Source organism: Staurois parvus, unplaced genomic scaffold (genome assembly GCF_062004578.1).
Source record: "Staurois parvus isolate SC_StPar_1 unplaced genomic scaffold, SC_StPar_1.0 ptg000088l, whole genome shotgun sequence".
Lineage (NCBI taxonomy): Eukaryota > Metazoa > Chordata > Amphibia > Anura > Ranidae > Staurois > Staurois parvus.
The window spans coordinates 2,161,275-2,181,830 of record NW_028317884.1 but is presented as its reverse complement, the minus strand read 5'-3'; the positions used below and the strand labels follow the sequence as shown (position 1 = coordinate 2,181,830).

The 20,556-nt window shown below is 43.5% G+C and overlaps 1 protein-coding gene across 1 annotated transcript in view; it reads right to left on the bottom strand.

Annotated features, from left to right (window-relative positions):
• The window catches only part of PLAT (plasminogen activator, tissue type), a 48,511-nt gene that overhangs the window by 16,986 nt on the left and 10,969 nt on the right, over positions 1–20,556 (bottom strand). The window contains exons 2-6 of the mRNA XM_089670256.1: positions 9,906–9,986; positions 7,921–7,963; positions 7,691–7,822; positions 7,205–7,315; positions 3,985–4,159 (exon numbers count right to left, since the gene is read on the bottom strand). Of these exons, the coding sequence (XP_089526382.1) occupies positions 3,985–4,159; positions 7,205–7,315; positions 7,691–7,822; positions 7,921–7,963; positions 9,906–9,980 (536 nt within the window). The 5' untranslated portion in view covers positions 9,981–9,986. The remainder of the gene's footprint in view (positions 1–3,984; positions 4,160–7,204; positions 7,316–7,690; positions 7,823–7,920; positions 7,964–9,905; positions 9,987–20,556) is intronic.

The window sequence follows — 20,556 nt, the reverse complement described above, 5'->3', positions numbered from 1 at the left end:
ATGTGATATGCCGGTCGGGTAATGGGACTTGGCACGGGGGTGGCGGCTGAGGACACGGCGGAAGAAGAGGTGGTAGAGGCGGACATCTTTGCTGGACCAAGGACGTGCAAACGTGGAGGCAAAAGCGGCGTGACCTGTCCAAGTTGCTGGTGCGGCTGTGCCGGCACCACGTTCACCCAGTGGGCCATAAATGACATGTACTGTCCCTGACCGTAGTTACAGCTCCACACGTCGGTGCTGCCGTGCACTTTGGCAGAGACCGACATGCTCAAAGACTGGCCCACCATCTCTTCTACTTGTGAATGCAGGGCTGGCACTGCCTTTTTGGCGAAGAAATGCCGGCTTGGCACTCTCCACCGCGGCTCGGCACAAGCCATCATTTCTCGGAATGGTGCTTGGAAAGGGAGGGACTGCAGCACCAGCAACTTGGACAGGAGGACGTTCAGCTTTTGCACCGTCGGGTGCGTGCTCGCAAACTGTTGTCTCTTGGAAACGGATTCCAAGAAAGACTGCTGACAGAATCCGTGAAGAGGAGTAGCAGGAGAAGGAGCATCTGAACGAGCGGAAGATGCCAACGAGCGACAACTCCCCTCAGCAGAGGTGTTGGAGCCTTGACTGGCTGATAGAGGGCGATTGACGTCGGGTGACGGAGCAAGTAACGGAGCGGGTGATGGAGCGGGGGCTGGGGCAGGCAGAACCGCCGTATCTTTATCACGGTTTTCCCAGGCCACCGAATGGCGACGCTGCATATGCTGACGCAACGCTGTAGTCCCAACATGGGCCCCCTGGCCACGCTTGACTTTCTGGCCACATAGTCGACATACGGCTACGTTTACTTCCTCGGGCGGCTTGACGAAAAATTGCCACACTGCCGAGTAGGAAACTTTGCCCTCGCTACTCCTCACTGGCTGACTGCTACTTCCTCCGTGCACACCGGCACCACTACTGGCCGTGGTGGTAGGCTGCAGTGGAGCTGGTGCTCTACTCCGTGGCCGTTTGCCTCCACTGACACTGCTGCGACCCTGCTGCCTCCTGGGCAACCCACCGACTGTTTTGCTCGCTGCCAAGCTGGCACCCTCTTCTCCTGATGATGCGGAAGCAATAGCCTGATGACGACGAGGCTGCCAAGTGCGATCAGCCTCATCATCATCAATTAGGGTCTCCGCGTCACTACTAGCCCCCTCGGCTGCGTGTGGGTCAGGAGACAGACCTGTCTCTAGACCGGCTACCGAGCCACTCTCCTCGCCAGTATTTCTTTGCCTGGCTGCTGAAGAGGCGGATGTCTCCCCCCGTTCCTGACCGCCCTCTGTTAGCTCTTCCTCACTGTACAGTGGGGCTGAGCCCACAGCATGCGATACTTCGCTTGGTGAGGGAACACCAAAGGACAGGGGCAGGTAGAGGACACGTTATTTCAGTGGGCTTGCTCCCGGGCCATGCCAACTAACGGTTGTGTCTGACGTACCCACCGACCATTGGCTGTAGGTGTCAGAGGTGACCTGGGAAGAGGAAGACGACCGAGTCAACCAATCGATGACGGCAGGGTTGTCGGTGGAGACACAACCGCTGGATGACACCGGGAGCACTGGCCTCTGGCTGCGACTAGTGCTGCCTCGACCCCTTCCTCTGCTGCCACGTCTGCTCGCTCCTGAAACATTGCCTCCTCTGCCACTCCTCTGCGTGTTGTCTGACATACTCTTTAATTCAATAAGCACCCCAAACATAAAACAGGATTTAACTCTTTGAACGTACAATAGTGGTTGTGAAGCAGAAAATAACGATTCTGTGTCCCTGAGTAACGATTCTGTGTCCCTGAGTAACGATTCTGTGTCCCTGAGTAACGATTCTGTGTCTGTCCCTGAGTAACGATTCTGTGTCCCTGAGTAACGATTCTGTGTCCCTGAGTAACGATTCTGTGTCCCTAACGATTCTGTGTCCCTCAGTAACGATTCTGTGTCCCTGAGTAACGATTCTGTGTCCCTGAGTAAAAATTCTGTGTCCCTGAGTAACGATTCTGTGTCCCTGAGTAACGATTCTGTGTCCCCGAGTAACGATTCTGTGTCTGTCCCTGAGTAACGATTCTGTGTCCCTGAGTAACAATTCTGTGTCCCTGAGTAACGATTCTGTGTCCCTGAGTAACGATTCTGTGTCCCTGAGTAACGATTCTGTGTCCCTGAGTAACAATTCTGTGTCCCTGAGTAACAATTCTGTGTCTGTCCCTGAGTAACGATTCTGTGTCCCTGAGTAACGATTCTGTGTCCCTGAGTAACGATTCTGTGTCCCTGAGTAACGATTCTGTGTCCCTGAGTAACGATTCTGTGTCCCTGAGTAACGATTCTGTGTCCCTGAGTAACGATTCTGTGTCCCTGGGTAACGATTCTGTGTCCCTCAGTAACGATTCTGTGTCCCTCAGTAACGATTCTGTGTCCCTCAGTAACGATTCTGTGTCCCTGAGTAACAATTCTGTGTCCCTGAGTAACGATTCTGTGTCCCTGAGTAACAATTCTGTGTCCCTGAGTAACGATTCTGTGTCCCTGAGTAACGATTCTGTGTCCCTCAGTAACAATTCTGTGTCCCTGAGTAACGATTCTGTGTCCCTGAGTAACGATTCTGTGTCCCTGAGTAACAATTCTGTGTCCCTGAGTAACGATTCTGTGTCCCTGAGTAACGATTCTGTGTCCCTGAGTAACAATTCTGTGTCTGTCCCTGAGTAACGATTCTGTGTCCCTGAGTAACAATTCTGTGTCCCTGAGTAACGATTCTGTGGCCCTAAAGTCTCTGTGGCCCTAACTCTGTCCCTAATACAGACAGGTCTGTCTCTCTTGAATGACCGGAGGCTAATGGAGAATTCTAAGATGGCCGCGATTTATAGCTCCACCATTACACAGTGCTGGCTGGCTGGCTGCTGATTGGCTAATGCGATCACATGTCATGAATGAATGCATTATGGGTCAGCGCGCCTTGTCTGCGCGCCTTCCCAGAGATCCCCGCTCCGTCGCCACACATGTCGCCGCCATTTTTGGGAAAATTCGATTCGTGCATCCGTAGTTTGCTAATTTTCGGATTCGGCGCGAATCGAATTTTTCCTAATCTTCGAAACGAATTCCACTTCGTCATGTTCGATTCGCTCATCTCTAATGTTAACGGATGCGGACATTTCCGAATGTAAACAGATGATTATCCGTTTACATCAGCTAGTCCACAGAAAAACACAGGTATCTGTTTTTCATCCGTAAACGGACAGATGAAAAACGGCCATATGGAAACACCTGTGTGAAAGGGGCCTTATTTTGCTTTGTATGAGCAAAGTTTGGGTTTGCCTAAAGTATCAAAGATTGGAACCATCTGTAAAAATGTTTCAGAATTGGATACGTTGTTCTAAGTGTGTGCTATAAGCCATTACTTCTGAATATTAAGGAATGAATAAATAATAAAGGAACAATTTGCATGCTCCTTTCGTGATCTGAGTTTTTGAAGCTTAGAAGTCCAGAACAAGTTTAGCAGCGACAGTTAATTTGACAATCACTCTATTAGTAGTTTTTATGACTAACAGCAGGTCTGAGAACTAGTAACATGCACAGGTGCACATTCCTAGTTCTCTGCAGCAATTTTAACATTGTCATAGCAAGGGACATTTAGCATTTAAACTTGTACTTAAGTCACAAAAGGGTTAAACAAGAATCTAAAGAAACTGCAATCAGAATATAAAAGAGCCCATAAACTGACATACTACAAGTTCAGTACACTAGTATAGTTCTGTAGTATAGCTACACAGCTGTAGGTGGTGGTATGAGGCGGACAATTTGAAAAGGGCAAAGAATAAATAAACTTCATCATATACCAAAGCTCATAAAGGACAGGCCTAGAAAAGAATGGCTTTGAATTCCTGGGCGGAATCTATGAGGTCTAGGTAATGGCCTAATCAGTCTCAAAGGAAGTACATATTTTAACTGCCTCTTGCTACGAACTGTATAGCCTGCAGGTTACCTGCAGTAGTTGTGATTTCCCAGTCCGAATTGTAAAGCCTCTCTGTGCTGTGCAGTGTATTTCTTCCCAATGAGCCCTGGATAGTTCCAGTTTACACAAACTGCTCCGCTCACTGTGCGGCTGTGATTTCCTCTGTACGACTCTCCGGAGCCCTCGTAACATGTAGCCCGTTTGTCTGCAGAAAGAGACAGAGAGAGTGAGCATCACCTTTCTGTGACATTTGTGCCAATAACACAATTCTTCAGTAATGCATTCATATTATCACAATGTACAGATCCTGAGCATTCTTCCATCATTCATTATCAGTGTATAGAGATACTCATCATCATACAGAGCACAGTGTTCATTATCAGTGTATAGAGATACCCGGCATCATTATACAGAGCACAGGGTTCATTATCAGTGTATAGAGATACTCGGCATCAGTATACAGAGCACAGTGTTCATTATCAGTGTATAGAGATACCCGGCATCATTATACAGAGCACAGTGTTCATTATCAGTGTATGGAGATACCCGGCATCATTATACGGAGCACAGTGTTCATTATCAGTGTATGGAGATACCCGACATCATTATACGGAGCACAGTGTTCATTATCAGTGTATAGAGATACTCGGCATCATTATACAGAGCACAGTGTTCATTATCAGTGTACAGAGATACTCGGCATCATTATCAGTGTATAGAGATACTCAGCATCATCATACAGAGCACAGTGTTCGTTATCAGTATATGGAGATACTCGGCATCAGTATACAGAGCACAGTGTTCATGATCAGTGTATAGAGATACTCGGCATCATTATACGGAGCACAGTGTTCATTATCAGTGTATAGAGATATTCATCATTATACAGAGCACGGTGTTCATTATCAGTGTATAGAGATACTCTGCATCATTATACAGTGCACAGTGTTGATTATCAGTGTATAGAGATACCCGGCATCATTATACGGAGCACAGTGTTCATTATCAGTGTATAGAAATACCCGGCATCATTATACGGAGCACAGTGTTCATTATCAGTGTATAGAGATACCCGGCATCATTACACGGAGCACAGTGTTCATTACCAGTGTATAGAGATACTCATCATCATACAGAGCAAAGTGTTCATTATCAGTGTATAGAGATACCCGGCATCATTATACAGAGCACAGTGTTCATTATCAGTGTATGGAGATACCCGGCATCATTATACGGAGCACAGTGTTCATTATCAGTGTATGGAGATACCCGGCATCATTATACGGAGCACAGTGTTCATTATCAGTGTATAGAGATACTCGGCATCAGTATACAGAGCACAGTGTTCATTATCAGTGTACAGAGATACTCGGCATCATTATACAGAGCACAGTGTTCATTATCAGTGTACAGAGATATTCGGCATCATTATACAGAGCACAGTGTTCATTATCAGTGTATAGAGATACTCGGCATCATTATACAGAGCACAGTGTTCATTATCAGTGTATAGAGATACTCGGCATCATTATACAGAGCACAGTGTTCATTATCAGTGTACAGAGATACTCGACATCATTATACAGAGCACAGTGTTCATTATCAGTGTATAGAGATACTCGGCATCATCATACAGAGCACAGTGTTCATTATCAGTGTATAGAGATACTCAGCATCATCATACAGAGCACAGTGTTCATTATCAGTATATGGAGATACTCGGCATCAGTATACAGAGCACAGTGTTCATGATCAGTGTATGGAGATACTCGGCATCATTATACGGAGCACAGTGTTCATGATCAGTGTATAGAGATACTCGGCATCATTATACGGAGCACAGTGTTCATTATCAGTGTATAGAGATATTCATCATTATACAGAGCACAGTGTTCATTATCAGTGTATAGAGATACTCTGCATCATTATACAGTGCACAGTGTTGATTATCAGTGTATAGAGATACCCGGCATCAATATACGGAGCACAGTGTTCATTATCAGTGTATAGAGATACCCGGCATCATTACACGGAGCACAGTGTTCATTACCAGTGTATAGAGATACTCGGCATCATTACACGGAGCAGTGTTCATTATCAGTGTATAGAGATACCCGGCATCATTATACAGAGCACAGTGTTCATTATCAGTGTATAGAGATACTCGGCATCATTATACAGAGCAGTGTTCATTATTAGTGTTTAGAGATACTCGGCATCATTATACGGAGCACAGTGTTCATGATCAGTGTATGGAGATACTCGGCACCATTACACAGAGCACAGTGTTTATGATCAGTGTATAGAGATACTCGGCATCATTACACAGAGCACAGTGTTCATTATCAGTGTACAGAGATACTCGGCATCATTATACAGAGCACAGTGTTCATTATCAGTGTATAGAGATACTCGGCATCATTATACAGAGCACAGTGTTCATTATCAGTGTATAGAGATACTCGGCATCATTATACGGAGCACAGTGTTCATTATCAGTGTATGGAGATACTCGGCATCATTACACGGAGCACAGTGTTCATGATCAGTGTATGGAGATACCCGGCATCATTATACGGAGCACAGTGTTCATGATCAGTGTATGGAGATACTCGAAACCATTATACGGAGCACAGTGTTCATGATCAGTGTATGGAGATACTCGGCATCAGTATACGGAGCACAGTGTTCATTATCAGTGTATGGAGATACTCGGCATCATTATACGGAGCACAGTGTTCATTATCAGTGTATGGAGATACTCGGCATCATTATACAGAGCACAGTGTTCATTATCAGTGTATAGAGATACTCGGCATCATTATACAGAGCACAGTGTTCATTATCAGTGTATAGAGATACTCGGCATCATTATACAGAGCACAGTGTTCATTATCAGTGTATAGAGATACTCGGCATCATTATACAGAGCACAGTGTTCATTATCAGTGTATAGAGATACTCGGCATCATTATACAGAGCACAGTGTTCATTATTAGTGTACAGAGATACTCGGCATCATTATACAGAGCACAGTGTTCATTATCAGTGTATAGAGATACTCGGCATCATTATACAGAGCACAGTGTTCATTATCAGTGTATAGAGATACTCGGCATCATTATACAGAGCACAGTGTTCATTATTAGTGTACAGAGATACTCGGCATCATTATACAGAGCACAGTGTTCATTATTAGTGTACATAGTTATGTATGTTTGTAATACCTCCATACCATGGAGGTCCGTACCTATTTCACAGTATTCTCCGGAGAATCCGCTGAGACATAGGCAGAGATGGTGTGAGGAGTACAGGGCCTTGCGACAGCGACCTCCATTGTAGCACTTCAGTTCTGAACAGTCTGTTGGTGAAGGTGATGGTAGATGAATATTTTTGATTTATTAAGCCACAGAGTTAGTCTGACCAGAGGTTTGTTAGCAGCAGCTCAGGATGGCTTTCACAAGTAAAGGCCACCATTACTGTTTTAAGTTACCCATGTAAGATCCTATAGTTACATCTCCTTTCTTGATTGTTCCTTGTCAACATAATGCAAACAGCAGTGTTACACAATACCCCATAGCAACTAGCAAGATTTCAGCTGTTATTACTTTAGAATTGTTATAACAAAGAAAGATGATTTCATATTGGCGGCTATGGAAAACAGCTGTTTCGAAAAGTCCTAACTCTATCCATTCAGCACCACTGGTGTTTGTAACAGTTTTTATTCTGCCCTTACTCATGAATGGCACACTATGACATTGATTCCGCCCATCCTCACAGCGACAGAACTCTACCCTCCGTCCTGCAGGGCGCAGCCAGGTTTCATTGTCCTTGAAGACTCTTCCGGAGGACTTTTCACTACACAAGGCTGTGGAGACAGGAGAAAAGAAGGAAATTTAGTTGATCAGTCTGTTGAGACTTACACATCAGAATCTCACCTAAAAGTAACAACTGGTAAATAATTACACTTGTATGTCCTTGTTCCTCTCTTCTCTCGAAGGTGGACAACCTACATAAGAAAGCAGATAAGTTTTAGTAGGTCTGCTCTAAACAAAAAAGATAATCAATATAAAACAAATATATAAAAATATTATAAAAAACAGTGCAGCGCTGAAGATAGTAATAATAAAACAAATAAGTCCACTGCAAGTCCAGTTCATAGAAACATGTCAGGTGACAAGTGGAAATTCAATGTTGGTGATCCGTGAGGAAGTGGCTGAAATACGCACTCACCAGAAAGAAGATATATATAAGCAGTATATATCAAAAGCCCATGGATCCTCAATCCAGAAGGAACAAAGCTGGTCTGGTCACAGAAAGTGGGTCCCTCCTTTAAGGATGCTGCAAAAGATCTTCCTCCTCCCAGTTTGGTATTGGATTCCAAAGTCAGGGTTCTGCAAAGTGCTCCTGTAGGTACTGTGAATATCTTCTATATTTGCACCGTTTAGGAGATATTCACGCTACATTCGGCCGGTGATGTCACCTTCACATGCACTCTGAAGGTTTGCTTCCCCTTATCTCCATTCCACAGTTTTATCAAGCTTCCCCAGCTTCATGATAGAGCTGCACAACCTCTGATGACCAGCGGATGAACACGCTGCTTGTTACTAATGACCATTTGATCTGAGTCTTTGAGCGCAGGAGATAATGGATCTTTGGTCCAGCACGGTATGCCAGACCTTCAGAGTGCATGTGAAGGTGACATCACCGGCCGAATGTAGCGTGAATATCTCCTAAACGGTGCAAATATAGAAGATATTCACAGTACCTACAGGAGCACTTTGTTTGCAGAACCCTGACTTTGGAATCCAATACCAAACTGGGAGGAGGAAGATCTTTTGCAGCAACCTTAAAGGAGGGACCCACTTTCTGTGACCAGACCAGCTTTGTTCCTTCTGGATTGAGCATCCATGGGCTTTTGATATATACTGCTTATATATATCTTCTTTCTGGTGAGTGCGTATTTCAGCCACTTCCTCACGGATCACCAACATTGAATTTCCACTTGTCACCTGACATGTTTCTATGAACTGGACTTGCAGTGGACTTATTTCTGTTTTATTATTACTATCTTCAGCGCTGCATTGTTTTTTATGTTATTCTGTATAAGTATATATCGGTTGCTTAGAGTGCTCAGCTGCTGTTTAGGACCAGCGCTCACTGTTCTTTCCTTTTAGATATAAAAATATTAGAACTAATTATAAGGCATGTGGTCGCTACAGTAATAAGGGGTTCAAGAAAAGTGCTCAAATTACACACAGTTGCAGATTATTGTTTTTAAAATATTTAACAAATAATCACCCAATATAGGGTGCCTCCATGGCAAAGGTTTTATGAAGAAGCAGAAGCTGTTTGCTTCGAGACTGTCTCTCTGTAATTGAAACATTAAATTCTGGAGTAAATTAAGAGGAGAAGGGAGAGAAGGAACAGTCACTGTTGTATATGTGTAAATTTCAGCTTCAGCTACTAAAGAATTGGCTTTTTCGTTAAACCAGTTTAGGTCAGATTGCTTAACATTTGAAAAGTAGCCTAAAGTAGCCTAAAGATTAACATTTTGCCTAGAAATAAAAGTGCTACATATTACTATACAATATTTTATAGTTATCAAACTAAAACATTAAAAAATATTGGCAAGCTTACATTTTTTTTTAGCTCCAACCATACTAAAGTCAATGTACAAAAAACCACTATACAAACCCTTTAAATAAAGTGGTGGCTGCTTGGAATCACATAGATCACTCTGCCACTCTACCAAAGAAACACAATTTTTAACTTATATACTCACACAGTACAAAGAAAAATGGCATGTGTTAGCCCATCGCAACCAATTCAGAGCTTAGGTTTCAGCAACCTGTACTTAGTAATAGTATGCTTAGAATGTTGATTTATGGATGGTTGCTGCAAGTCACCAGAATTTAGTTTGATAATCAACTTATTATGTATATGCTTACCTCTTCTGTTGAAGATACAACCTCAAAGAGGATGAGGGTCATGAAAATATTCATAGCTCTGATCTTTAAAGACATGTTAGACTGCAAGAAAAAGAAAAAAGATGTAGTAGAACAAAACCCAGGTAGGTTAAAAGTAACTGTCATAAGTCATAAGAAAATCAGGGCCTTCCATTATGGATTGACTTCTGAAAATGATGAATGTCTCACTGTCTTACTGACCCAGGCCAGTGGCTTCCAATTTTTACAATGGTTTACATTTCTTATCTGGCTTTTTCCCAGCTGTATGAGACATCACACTATCAATGCTGAGGTGGATAATGTCCCTGGTTTATATTATCTCAGAACACTTAAATAAACTCATTAATGTGGCCCAGCATGGAAAATGCTGAATAAAACAAAATACAAAGTCTGAAGAATGATCAAAGCACATGTTCCTCTATAGTAGCCTTTCTCAGCCTTTTTACCATTGAGAAACCCTTGAGATAGTTTTCAGGTCTCAGAGAATTACATTAGTGTGATCAGTAGGTTGTAGAGATTTATAAATAAAAGAATAAAGAATGGGGTTTACTTAAAGTGATTGTAAAGGCAAAAATGTATATATTTTTTTAAAAGACAAATATGATATATTTACCTACTCTGTTCAATGGAATTGCACAAAATGGCCCCGAACCTCTTCCTCTTGGTTACCCCGCTTCTGGCTCCTCCTCTTCAATGAATACCCTCATAGGAAGCCACTTCCTATGGGGGGCACTCATGCAGGTTCAATCCCAAGCCATGCTGTCTGCATGCATAGACACAGACAGTGCAACTCAGCCCCCACCCCCTACTTCCTCATCACAAGGCACAGTGATGGATCGAGTGTGGTAAGTATGAGGGGGGTGAGGGGGTGATACTGATGCCTGATAATGATGGCCAGAAAGGAAATACAGACAGTGGAAATTGTAGAAAAACATTACATTGAATGAAGTGAACCCTTACATTGGTGGTCAGTGTAGAAGTGACCCCTTACATTGATGGTCCTCGTGGAAGTGACCCCTTACATTGGTGGTCCTCGTGGAAGTAACCCTTTACATTGGTGGTCCTTGTAGAAGTGACCCCTTACATTGTTGGTCATTGTAGAAGTGGCCCCTTACATTGGTGGGAAGTGTAGAAGTGACCCCTTACATTGGTGGTCCCTTCAGAAGTGACCCCATACATTGATGGGAAGTGTATAGGTGACCCCTTACATTGGTGGTCCTTTTAGAAGTGACTCCTTACATTGGTGGGAGGTGTAGAAGTGACCGTTTACATTGGTGTTTAGTGTGGAAGTGACCCCTTACATTGGTGGTCCTTGTAGAAGTGACCCCTTACATTGTTGGTCATTGTAGAAGTGGCCCCTTACATTGGTGGGAAGTGTAGAAGTGACCCCTTACATTGGTGGTCCTTATAGAAGTGACCTCTTACATTGGTGGGAAGTGTATAGGTGACCCCTTACATTGGTGTTCCTTGTAGAAGTGACTCCTTACATTGGTGGGAGGTGTAGAAGTGACCATTTACATTGGTGTTTAGTGTAGAAGTGACCCCTTACATTGTTGGTCATTGTAGAAGTGGCCCCTTACATTGGTGGGAAGTGTAGAAGTGACCCCTTACATTGGTGGTTCTTATAGAAGTGACCTCTTACATTGGTGGGAAGTGTATAGGTAACCCCTTACATTGGTGGTCTTTGTAGAAGTGACTCCCTACATTGGTGGGAGGTGTAGAAGTGACCGTTTACATTGGTGTTTAGTGTGGAAGTGACCTCTTACATTTGTGGTCAATGTACAAGTGACCCTTTGAAATGGGGGTCAGTGTAGGCAGGAGATCAATCTGCCACTGCTCTCTTCTATAGGAACCCCTAGCAACTTCTGAAGGAACTCCAGGGTTCTGCTAAACTCTGATTGAGAAAGACTTCTATATGGCATGCCCTGTCTACCTCTCATTCCTGCTGGTCACAATGATAGAAAAACACTATTAGCCCTGGTTTACATTGAATGGGGCTTTGAAATCGCGCTACTTCATTTGAATTAGTATGATTTCAAAGCCGCTGATCAGTGCGATTTCATGTGTGGCTTACCTGACATCTGTACGACTTCATGCACAGATGTCTAAGCAAGACGCACATAGAATCGGCACAAATAGCGCAGGAACCTTTTTTCAAAATCAGTACCACACCACAAAGTCAGAATTGCACCGATTTGAACGGTTCTATAGGCACAAATAGGATATGACTTGTCATGCGGTTTGGAACTGTCAAACCTCATTATGGAATCCCTGCTCAGACGCAACACAGGCGCCTGCATAAAAAAGGACCTAAGCAGGACAAAAAGAAATACTCAAAACGTGAGTGAAAATTCTGATCAAATGTAAGAAATTTGATGCAAAATAGATGTCTGTCTGGAAAGCTTTAGATTTGATTTCCTGAGATATCACAAATGACACTACTAAAAATAAAAGCCTGAAATGAAAATCATATTTATTACTGCATTTACTCTCTTCCCTGGAGTTCCAATAAAATGTTTTATAACTCTATATTCCTTGTTCCCTTTTTAAAAGCCACAATAAAAATTCTCTAATGCACTTATAAAATGCCAGGGCATAGTTTCAATGTGTTGTTTACTGGTAAAATACGCTAAGTTGCAATCCTTGGAGCCACAACAGTTACCACATCTGACAATAAGACTGAGAAGTGGACCCCCAATTCCTAGCTTCCTATCAGTTATAAATATCACTGTTACCTTGTAAGACTGAGAAGTGGACCCCCAATTCCTGGCTTCCTATCAGTTATAAATATCACTGTTACATTGTAAGATTGGGAAGTGGACCCCCAATTCCTGGCTTCCTATCAGTTATATATATTGCTGTTAAACTGTTAGACTAAGGAGTGGACCCCCAATTCCTGGCTTCCTGTCAATTATATATATCAGAATTACTTTGCAAGACTGAGGAGTGGATCCCCAATTCCTGGCTTCCTGTCAATCATATATATCAGAATTACTTTGTAAGACTGAGGAGTGGATCCCCAAATTCTGGCTTCCTGTCAATTATATATATCAGAATTACTTTGTAAGACTGAGGAGTGAACCCCCAATTCCTGGCTTCCTCTCAGTTTTCTATAACACTGTAACACTGTATCACTGAGGAGTGTACTTCCTAATTCCTGGCCTTCTATCAACTACAGTATATATACCTGTATATCCCAGTTACATTGTAAGACTGAAGAGTGGACCCCCCAATTCCTGGCCTTCTATCAGTTATATATATTTCTGTTGAGTGGAGGGGCTGTACACATTTCCTGGCTGTGATGCTTTGCATTGTGGATAATTAACACGGACTGTTGAGTTGACAGACGGTACTGTCTGTCAAACTCACCTATTCAAGTTAATGGAACCATGCCCCGACCGCAAGCCAAACACTTGCACATTAGGCCCAATCAAAGTTGCCATTTGACAAAATAAAAACAAGCAAAAAAAAAAAAAAAACAGGCTTTCAGGAGAAAGCAGGATCACCTCTTGAATGGATGGAAGTCACAGCTTAGTTGGTCTCGAAAAAACTATCCACCGCAGATCCCTTATCAGAGAACTCTGTAGTGTGAAACTAGCCTTACACTTACCGTATTTGCCGGCGTATAAGACGACCCCCTACTTTTCCTGCTAAAATGTAGTGTTTGGGCTATACTCGCCGTATAAGACTACCCCTCTTCCAATGCACACCAGTGGAAGGAATAGTGCCCCATCATCGATGTCAGTGGGAGGAATAGTGCCCCATCATCGATGTCAGTGGGAGGAATAGTGCCCCATCATTGGTATTAGTGGCAGGAATAGTGCCCCATCATTAGTATCAGTGGGAGGAATAAGTGCCCCATCATTGGTATTAGTGGCAGGAATAGTGCCCCATCATTGGCATTAGTGGCAGGAATAGTGCCCCATCATTAGTATCAGTGGGAGGAATAAGTGCCCCATCATTGGTATCAGTGGCAGGAATAGTGCCCCATCATTAGTATCAGTGGGGGGAATAGGTGCCCCATCATTGGTATCAGTGGCAGGAATAGTGCCCCATCATTGGTATCAGTGGCAGGAATAGTGCCCCATCATTAGTATCAGTGGCAGGAATAGTGCCCCATCATTGGTATCAGTGGGAGGAATAGTGCCCCATCATTGGTATCAGTGGCAGGAATAGTGCCCCATCATTGGTATCAGTGGGAGGAATAGTGCCCCATCATTGGTATCAGTGGCAGGAATAGTGCCCCATCATTAGTATCAGTGGGGGGAATAGTGCCCCATCCTTGGTGTCAGTGGGAGGAATAGTGTCCCAACATTGGTGTCAGTGGGAGGAATAGTGTCCCAACATTGGTGTCAATGGGAGGAATGGTGTCCCATCATTGGTGTCAGTGGGGGGTGGAATAGTGCCCCATCATTGGTGTCAGTGGGGGGTGGAATAGTGCCCCATCATTAGTATCAGTGGGGGGAATAGTGCCCCATCATTGGTGTCAGTGGGAGGAATAGTGTCCCAACATTGGTGTCAGTGGGAGGAATGGTGTCCCATCATTGGTGTCAGTGGGGGGTGGAATAGTGCCCCATCATTGGTGTCAGTGGGGGGTGGAATAGTGCCCCATCATTGGTGTCAGTGGGGGTGGAATAGTGCCCCATCGTTGGTGTCAGTGGGGAGGAGGAATAGTGCCCCATCATTGGTGTCAGTGGGAGGAATGGTGCCCCATCATTGGTGTCAGTGGGAGGAATGGTGCTCCATCATTGGTATCAGTGACACCAATGATGGGGCACTATTCCTCCCACTGACACCAATTACACTTGCTGACCCTGTTCTAGTATGGTGCTGCTGCAGCCAGCATATGTGGTTGCAGCAGCACCTCTACACTGAACACTTACCTGCTGCTCCTGCACTCAATTTTCATGGGGCCGCTTGGCCCCGCCCCCTCGCCGGTGATTGGCCGCCTGTGTGCCTTTCCTGAGCTACAGTTCTGGCGGCCAATCACCGTTGAGGAGGCGGAGCCGAGGAGCCGCGCGAACATTCAGTGGCCGAACTGAAGGAGCAGCCGCGCTTCCTGGTCCGGATCGTCGTGGGACCGGAGCCAGGTAAGAAACAGCCCCTGCCCACCCCTGTACTTAGTGTCCCTTCCGTTGGAAGGGGGGGCGGCGGCACTGCGCCGCCCCCCTAAAAAGTGTCAGTATGCCGTATACCGGCGTATAAGACGACCCCCGACTTTTGAGAAGATTTTCAAGGGGTAAAAAGTCGTCTTATACGCCGGCAAATACGGTACTTATAACCTGTTTAGCAACCTCCTAGAAAGCTAGGGGGAGCTAGAGCCTAATTGTTAGTTAGGAGGGCTGAGTAGCAGCCTGGGTGTGATAGCCAGGTGGGTCATATTTATGTCAGAGCTGAGAGGCTCTGCAGACTAGCTCTCTCAGACTTCCCCTTGCTCTGGAACTTTGGAGAAAGATCTAGAAGCATTGGGCAGAGGTAAGGAGTGGCTAGTCTGTACTCTTAAGGGATCCTGGCCAATCCCCAACAGGAGGCTTGGCAAGGGGCCAGGACAGCCCTTAAAAGTAACTGAACCTGCTCAGCAGGAGTCCAGGAGGGGTCCCGGATGGAAAGGGGCCCACCTACAAGCAGTGGAGCTTGGAAGGAGGAAAGCTTAGGACTTCACCGGCACTCCAGAGCGAGGACCACCTGTGCAGCTGGGAAAGAGAGGCCCAGCTAGAAGGCCTGGTAGCAACCACCAACCCAACAGCATCAACAGCAGCACAGGAGAAAGGAGTGAGGTAGCAAACCTGCACCCCCTGGGCCAGTAAGGGAAAAGAGGCACTCTGGTGGGAAACTGGATTAGCTTTTTACCTAAGGAGAGGAGTCATCTGGGGTCTGGGATAGTAATACAGGAGATACTGGCTAGCTCTCCAAAAGAGACTGTTTGCTGTAAAGACTTGTATATAGTTGCTACGGAGTTTGTCCTCTGTTGCCATTACCCTTGGGCATCCCATACGCTCCTTACCCCATCCAACAGGTTACTGTCTCCTGGATGTATGTCTGAGTGAGGAAATGGTGTTGCCTGGCTGTGTAGGACTATATGGGGACCCAAGCTTTAATGGGTAGTGCTACACCAGTGAAGTGGCTGCCCTCAGGTGATACAAGAAAAAACAAATCGTCCTAAGTAGTACCGCATACATAAGTTGTATATGTTTATCTACAGCTGTCTGTCCCCTACATCCATTAAAAGTGCAGAAGTTACACAGGATCTCTCAGCTTTGAAAAGCAGAGGGTGTGGGCTGAAGTTACATCACTGAGGAGAGCTCTGAGAGCTGATTGGAGGGAAGGGACACCACCCCCTTCACACAACACACAGGAACAGAGCTGAGGCTGTCAATCACAGGCTGTGCCTTTCCCTGTCACCATTTTTCTCTTGGTGTCCGTAAAGCTCATCAGAGGTGCAGATAGCAGAGGAATGAGGCAGCAGACAGAGATGACACTTAGTCAATTACACCTTTCTCATGCAGTCTGTCCTGGGATGCTCAGTAAGTGTACTAAAAATCATCATCATCATACACACACAGTGATCTGACTATATCCCTGCTGACAAAGACCAGAACACCTATTTCTGCTGTCTGTGCCATGATGTTTATCGCTGTCTTCCAGTATCAAAGCAATAAAGTGACTCTACAATGACTAAACTGGAACAGGATATAAACTGTAAATATAAGTTGGATGTGTAAAAGGATTGTATACTGAAATGAATACATGAATGTGTCCAGTGTGCAATGTGTAAGACTAGAAAATATGTGTAGGTGGAGATTAAAGTGAACCTTGTATGTTTTCCAGCTGCATAGCGTTGACAATTCTGCCAAATTATACAAAGTTTACAGTAATGATCCTACTACACTCATACAGATATACACACAGTTTTGGGTGGGAGCTGATTAAACTATCAGTATGCTTTCAGGTTATAGGAGGAAGCCGGAGCACTTAGAATAAAACCACACAATCCCAGGAGGAATATTCATGCGTCCCTAGGGGCAATTTGTTTGAGAACATTAGGGGTGCAAACCAACATTGTTAACATTAATGTTGCATATACAGTACTCTATATTAGTTAATATTTGTGAAATCTGCATGTGTTGATATAAATCTTTTTAAGTCCAGGTATACACACTCAGTGAACTCCACTTCCTCCTCCACAGTATATTTAATAGAAGGGATGCAAAACCACTATTGCATCCCTACTATTTGATATACACATCAAATAATATACCGAACACAAAAACATTATACAGGCGTACCTCGGTTTATGAATTTAATTAGTTCTGCAGGACTTTTTGTATTGCAAAAAATTTGTAAACCAAAACGTGGCTTCCCATAGGAATGCATTGAAAACCAATTAATCCAGTCCGGAGGGCAGAAAAAAGTAAAAAAAAAGTCTTTTATCTGTTCAAAACTCTTTATAAAGTGCACTTTAAAGGCATAAATACTGTACAAGGACATGATTAAAAATGAATTTGTAAATGCATTGAAAAACAATCTGTTCCGAAGGTTAGAAAAAAAATAAAAAAAGTTTTATCTGTTAAAACGCTTTATAAAGTGCAATTTAAAGGCATAAAGGGACATCATTAAAACAAAATTCGTAAATGCATTGAAAACCAATTAATCCATTCCGGAGGTCAGGAAAAAGTAAAAAAAAGTCTTATTTGTTCAAAACTCTTTGTAAAGTGCACTTTAAAGGCATAGTACTATACAGGGGACATGTAAATGCACTGAAAACCAATTAATCCGTTCGTATTGCAAAAACAATTCCTATACCGAGCCATTATTTTCAATAGATTTTCATTCGTAAACCGAAAATGACGTTAACCGGGGCGTTCGTAAACCGAGGTACACCTGTACATTAAAGACTAAGGCAGTGTCCAGTGAGAACTGAACCAAGAACACATATATGAAATAAATAAGAGTACTGCAGGCCATACATGGGTCGGATTCTGAACAAATTTTCTTTAGAAAATCAGAAATTTTGTGCGTTTTGTAACCCGATGGTGCCACCATTAATTTTGAAATTTGAACAACCAAGCCTTCAATTTCACCATGTGTTGCTACAGAAAAGAATTTTCTTGGCCAAGAATTTTCTTTTCTTTCCAGGTCATAGTTCCTGCTTATTTCTTTTTCGATTATATTTGTCGTGCGATTCTCCCATCATTAACTAAACATTTCCAACATGCCCGATCACTCAAATTCGATGGTCACATGAAAATCTGCCATTTTTGTAGCCCACTAATGGTGTGATATTCAAACGAAAATTCTTAGAAAAGATTTTCTAAAGAAAATTCTTTTGGAATTTGACCTATGTATGGCTGGCTTAAGCCAATATAGGAAGAATGTATACAGGTGAAACGCGAAAAATTAGAACATCGTGCAAAAGTTCATTTATTTCAGTAATGCAACTTAAAAGGTGAAACTAATATATGGGTTAGACTCTTTACATGCAAAGTAAGATAGTTCAAGCCGTGATTTGTCATAATTGTGATGATTATGGCTTATAGGTCATGAAAACCCCAAATCCACAATCTCAGAAAATTAGAATATTACATGCAATCAATAAAACAAGGATTGTACATAGAACAATATCGGACCTCTGAAAAGTATAAGCATGCATATGTACTCAGTACTTGGTTTGGGCCCCTTTTGCAGCAATTACTGCCTCAATGCAGCGTGGCATGGAAGCTATCAGCCTGTGGCACTGCTGAGGTGTTATAGAAGACCAGGATGCTTCAATAGCGGCCTTCAGCTATTCTGCATTGTTCGGTCTCATGTCTCTCATCTTTCTCTTGGCAATGCCCCATAGATTCTCTAATGGCCAATCAAGCACAGTAATCCCACAGTCATTGAACCAGTTTTTTTTGCTTTTGGCAGTGTGGGCAGGTGCCAAGTCCAGCTTGAAAATGAAGTCAGCATCCCCATAAAGCTCATCTGCAGAAGGAAGCATGAAGTGCTCCAAAATCTCCTGGTAGATGGCTGCATTGACCCTGGATTTAATGAAGCACAGTGGACCAACACCAGCAGATGACATGGCTCCCCAAATCAACACAGACTGTGGAAACTTCACACTGGACTTCAAGCATCTTGCAGTGTGTGCCTCTCCATTCTTCCTCCATACTCTGGGTCCTTGGTTTCCAAATGAGATGCAAAACTTGCTCTCATCAGAAATGAGGACTTTGGACCACTGAGCAACAGACCAGGTCTGGTTTTCTTTAGCCCAGGTAAGACGCTTCTGACGTTGTTTGTTGTTCAGGAGCGGCTTGACAAGAGGAATACGACATTTGAAGCCCATGTCCAGGATCCATCTGTGTGTAATGGCTCTTGATGCACTGACTCCAGCCTCAGTCCACTCCTTGTGAAAGTCCCCAACACTTTTGAATGGCCTTTTCCTGACAATCCTCTCCAGGCTGCGGTCATCCCTGCTACTTGTGCACCTTTTTCTTCCACACTTTTCCCTTCCACATAACTTTCTATTAATGTGCTTTGATACAGCACTTTGGGAACATCCAAGTTCTTTTGCAATTACCTTTTGAGGCTTTCCCTCCTTATGGAGGGTGTCAATGATGGTTTTCTGCACAACTGTCAGGTCAGCAGTCTTTCCCATGATTGTGATTCCTACTGAACCAGACTGAGAGAGCATTTAAAGGCTCAGGAACCCTTTGCAGGTGTTATGGCTTAATTAGCTGATTAGAGTGCGACACTTTGAGCCGAGAATATTACACCTTTTCACAATATTCTAATTTTCTGGGATTGTGGATTTGGGGTTTTCATGAGCTGTAAGCCATAATCATCACAATTATGACAAATCACAGCTTGAACTATCTTGCTTTGCATGTAATGGATCTATGTCATATATTAGTTTCACCTTTTAAGTTGCATTACTGAAATAAATGAACTTTTGCACGATATTCTAATTTTTCGAGTTTCACCTGTATACACAAATCCTTCAAAACTCAAATAGAGGTACCCACATCTCCAAATCGTAATAGCAAATTTAGATAAAGTAGGAAAAAAATAGTCTCATTACATGTTATTCATAAAATTAAGCATCTATTCATGAATGACATAAAAGCAAACATTATAAAGTATAAAAACTTTGGGGCACCCCCCTGCTCATGTCTCTTTCTATACCAAGTTGTAATATAAGCATAACTTGTGAGTATCATCTTAGGCTAGGTTCACATTATTGTGTGTTGGGAATGTGCTGTTCTTGAGCAGATGCATGGGGGTGCCATAAAAGTCTTAATGGCACCCCCACTCATCGGCAAACTAATCACATTTTTGCGTACATGAAACTAGACAGTGCCAGAGCACCATAAGGTTCCATGTGGTGCAATTTTAAAAAAGGATTGGGGACCTCTTTCCCTGTGATTCTGCAGATAGGGAGATCAATTGAAATGAATGGTCTGCCCTACCCATAGAATGCAACCACACCGTCAAAACCAGGCCTCATGGTATTGCTTAAAGTACATTCATGTTACAATAGCAACAATGATGTAAACTAGCTGAGCGATACCTTTACGTGTTTCTTCGGGATAATTTCAACGTCATCAGGAGTGATGGTTGGTGACCAGTAAAATCAATATAGCATAACCTATTT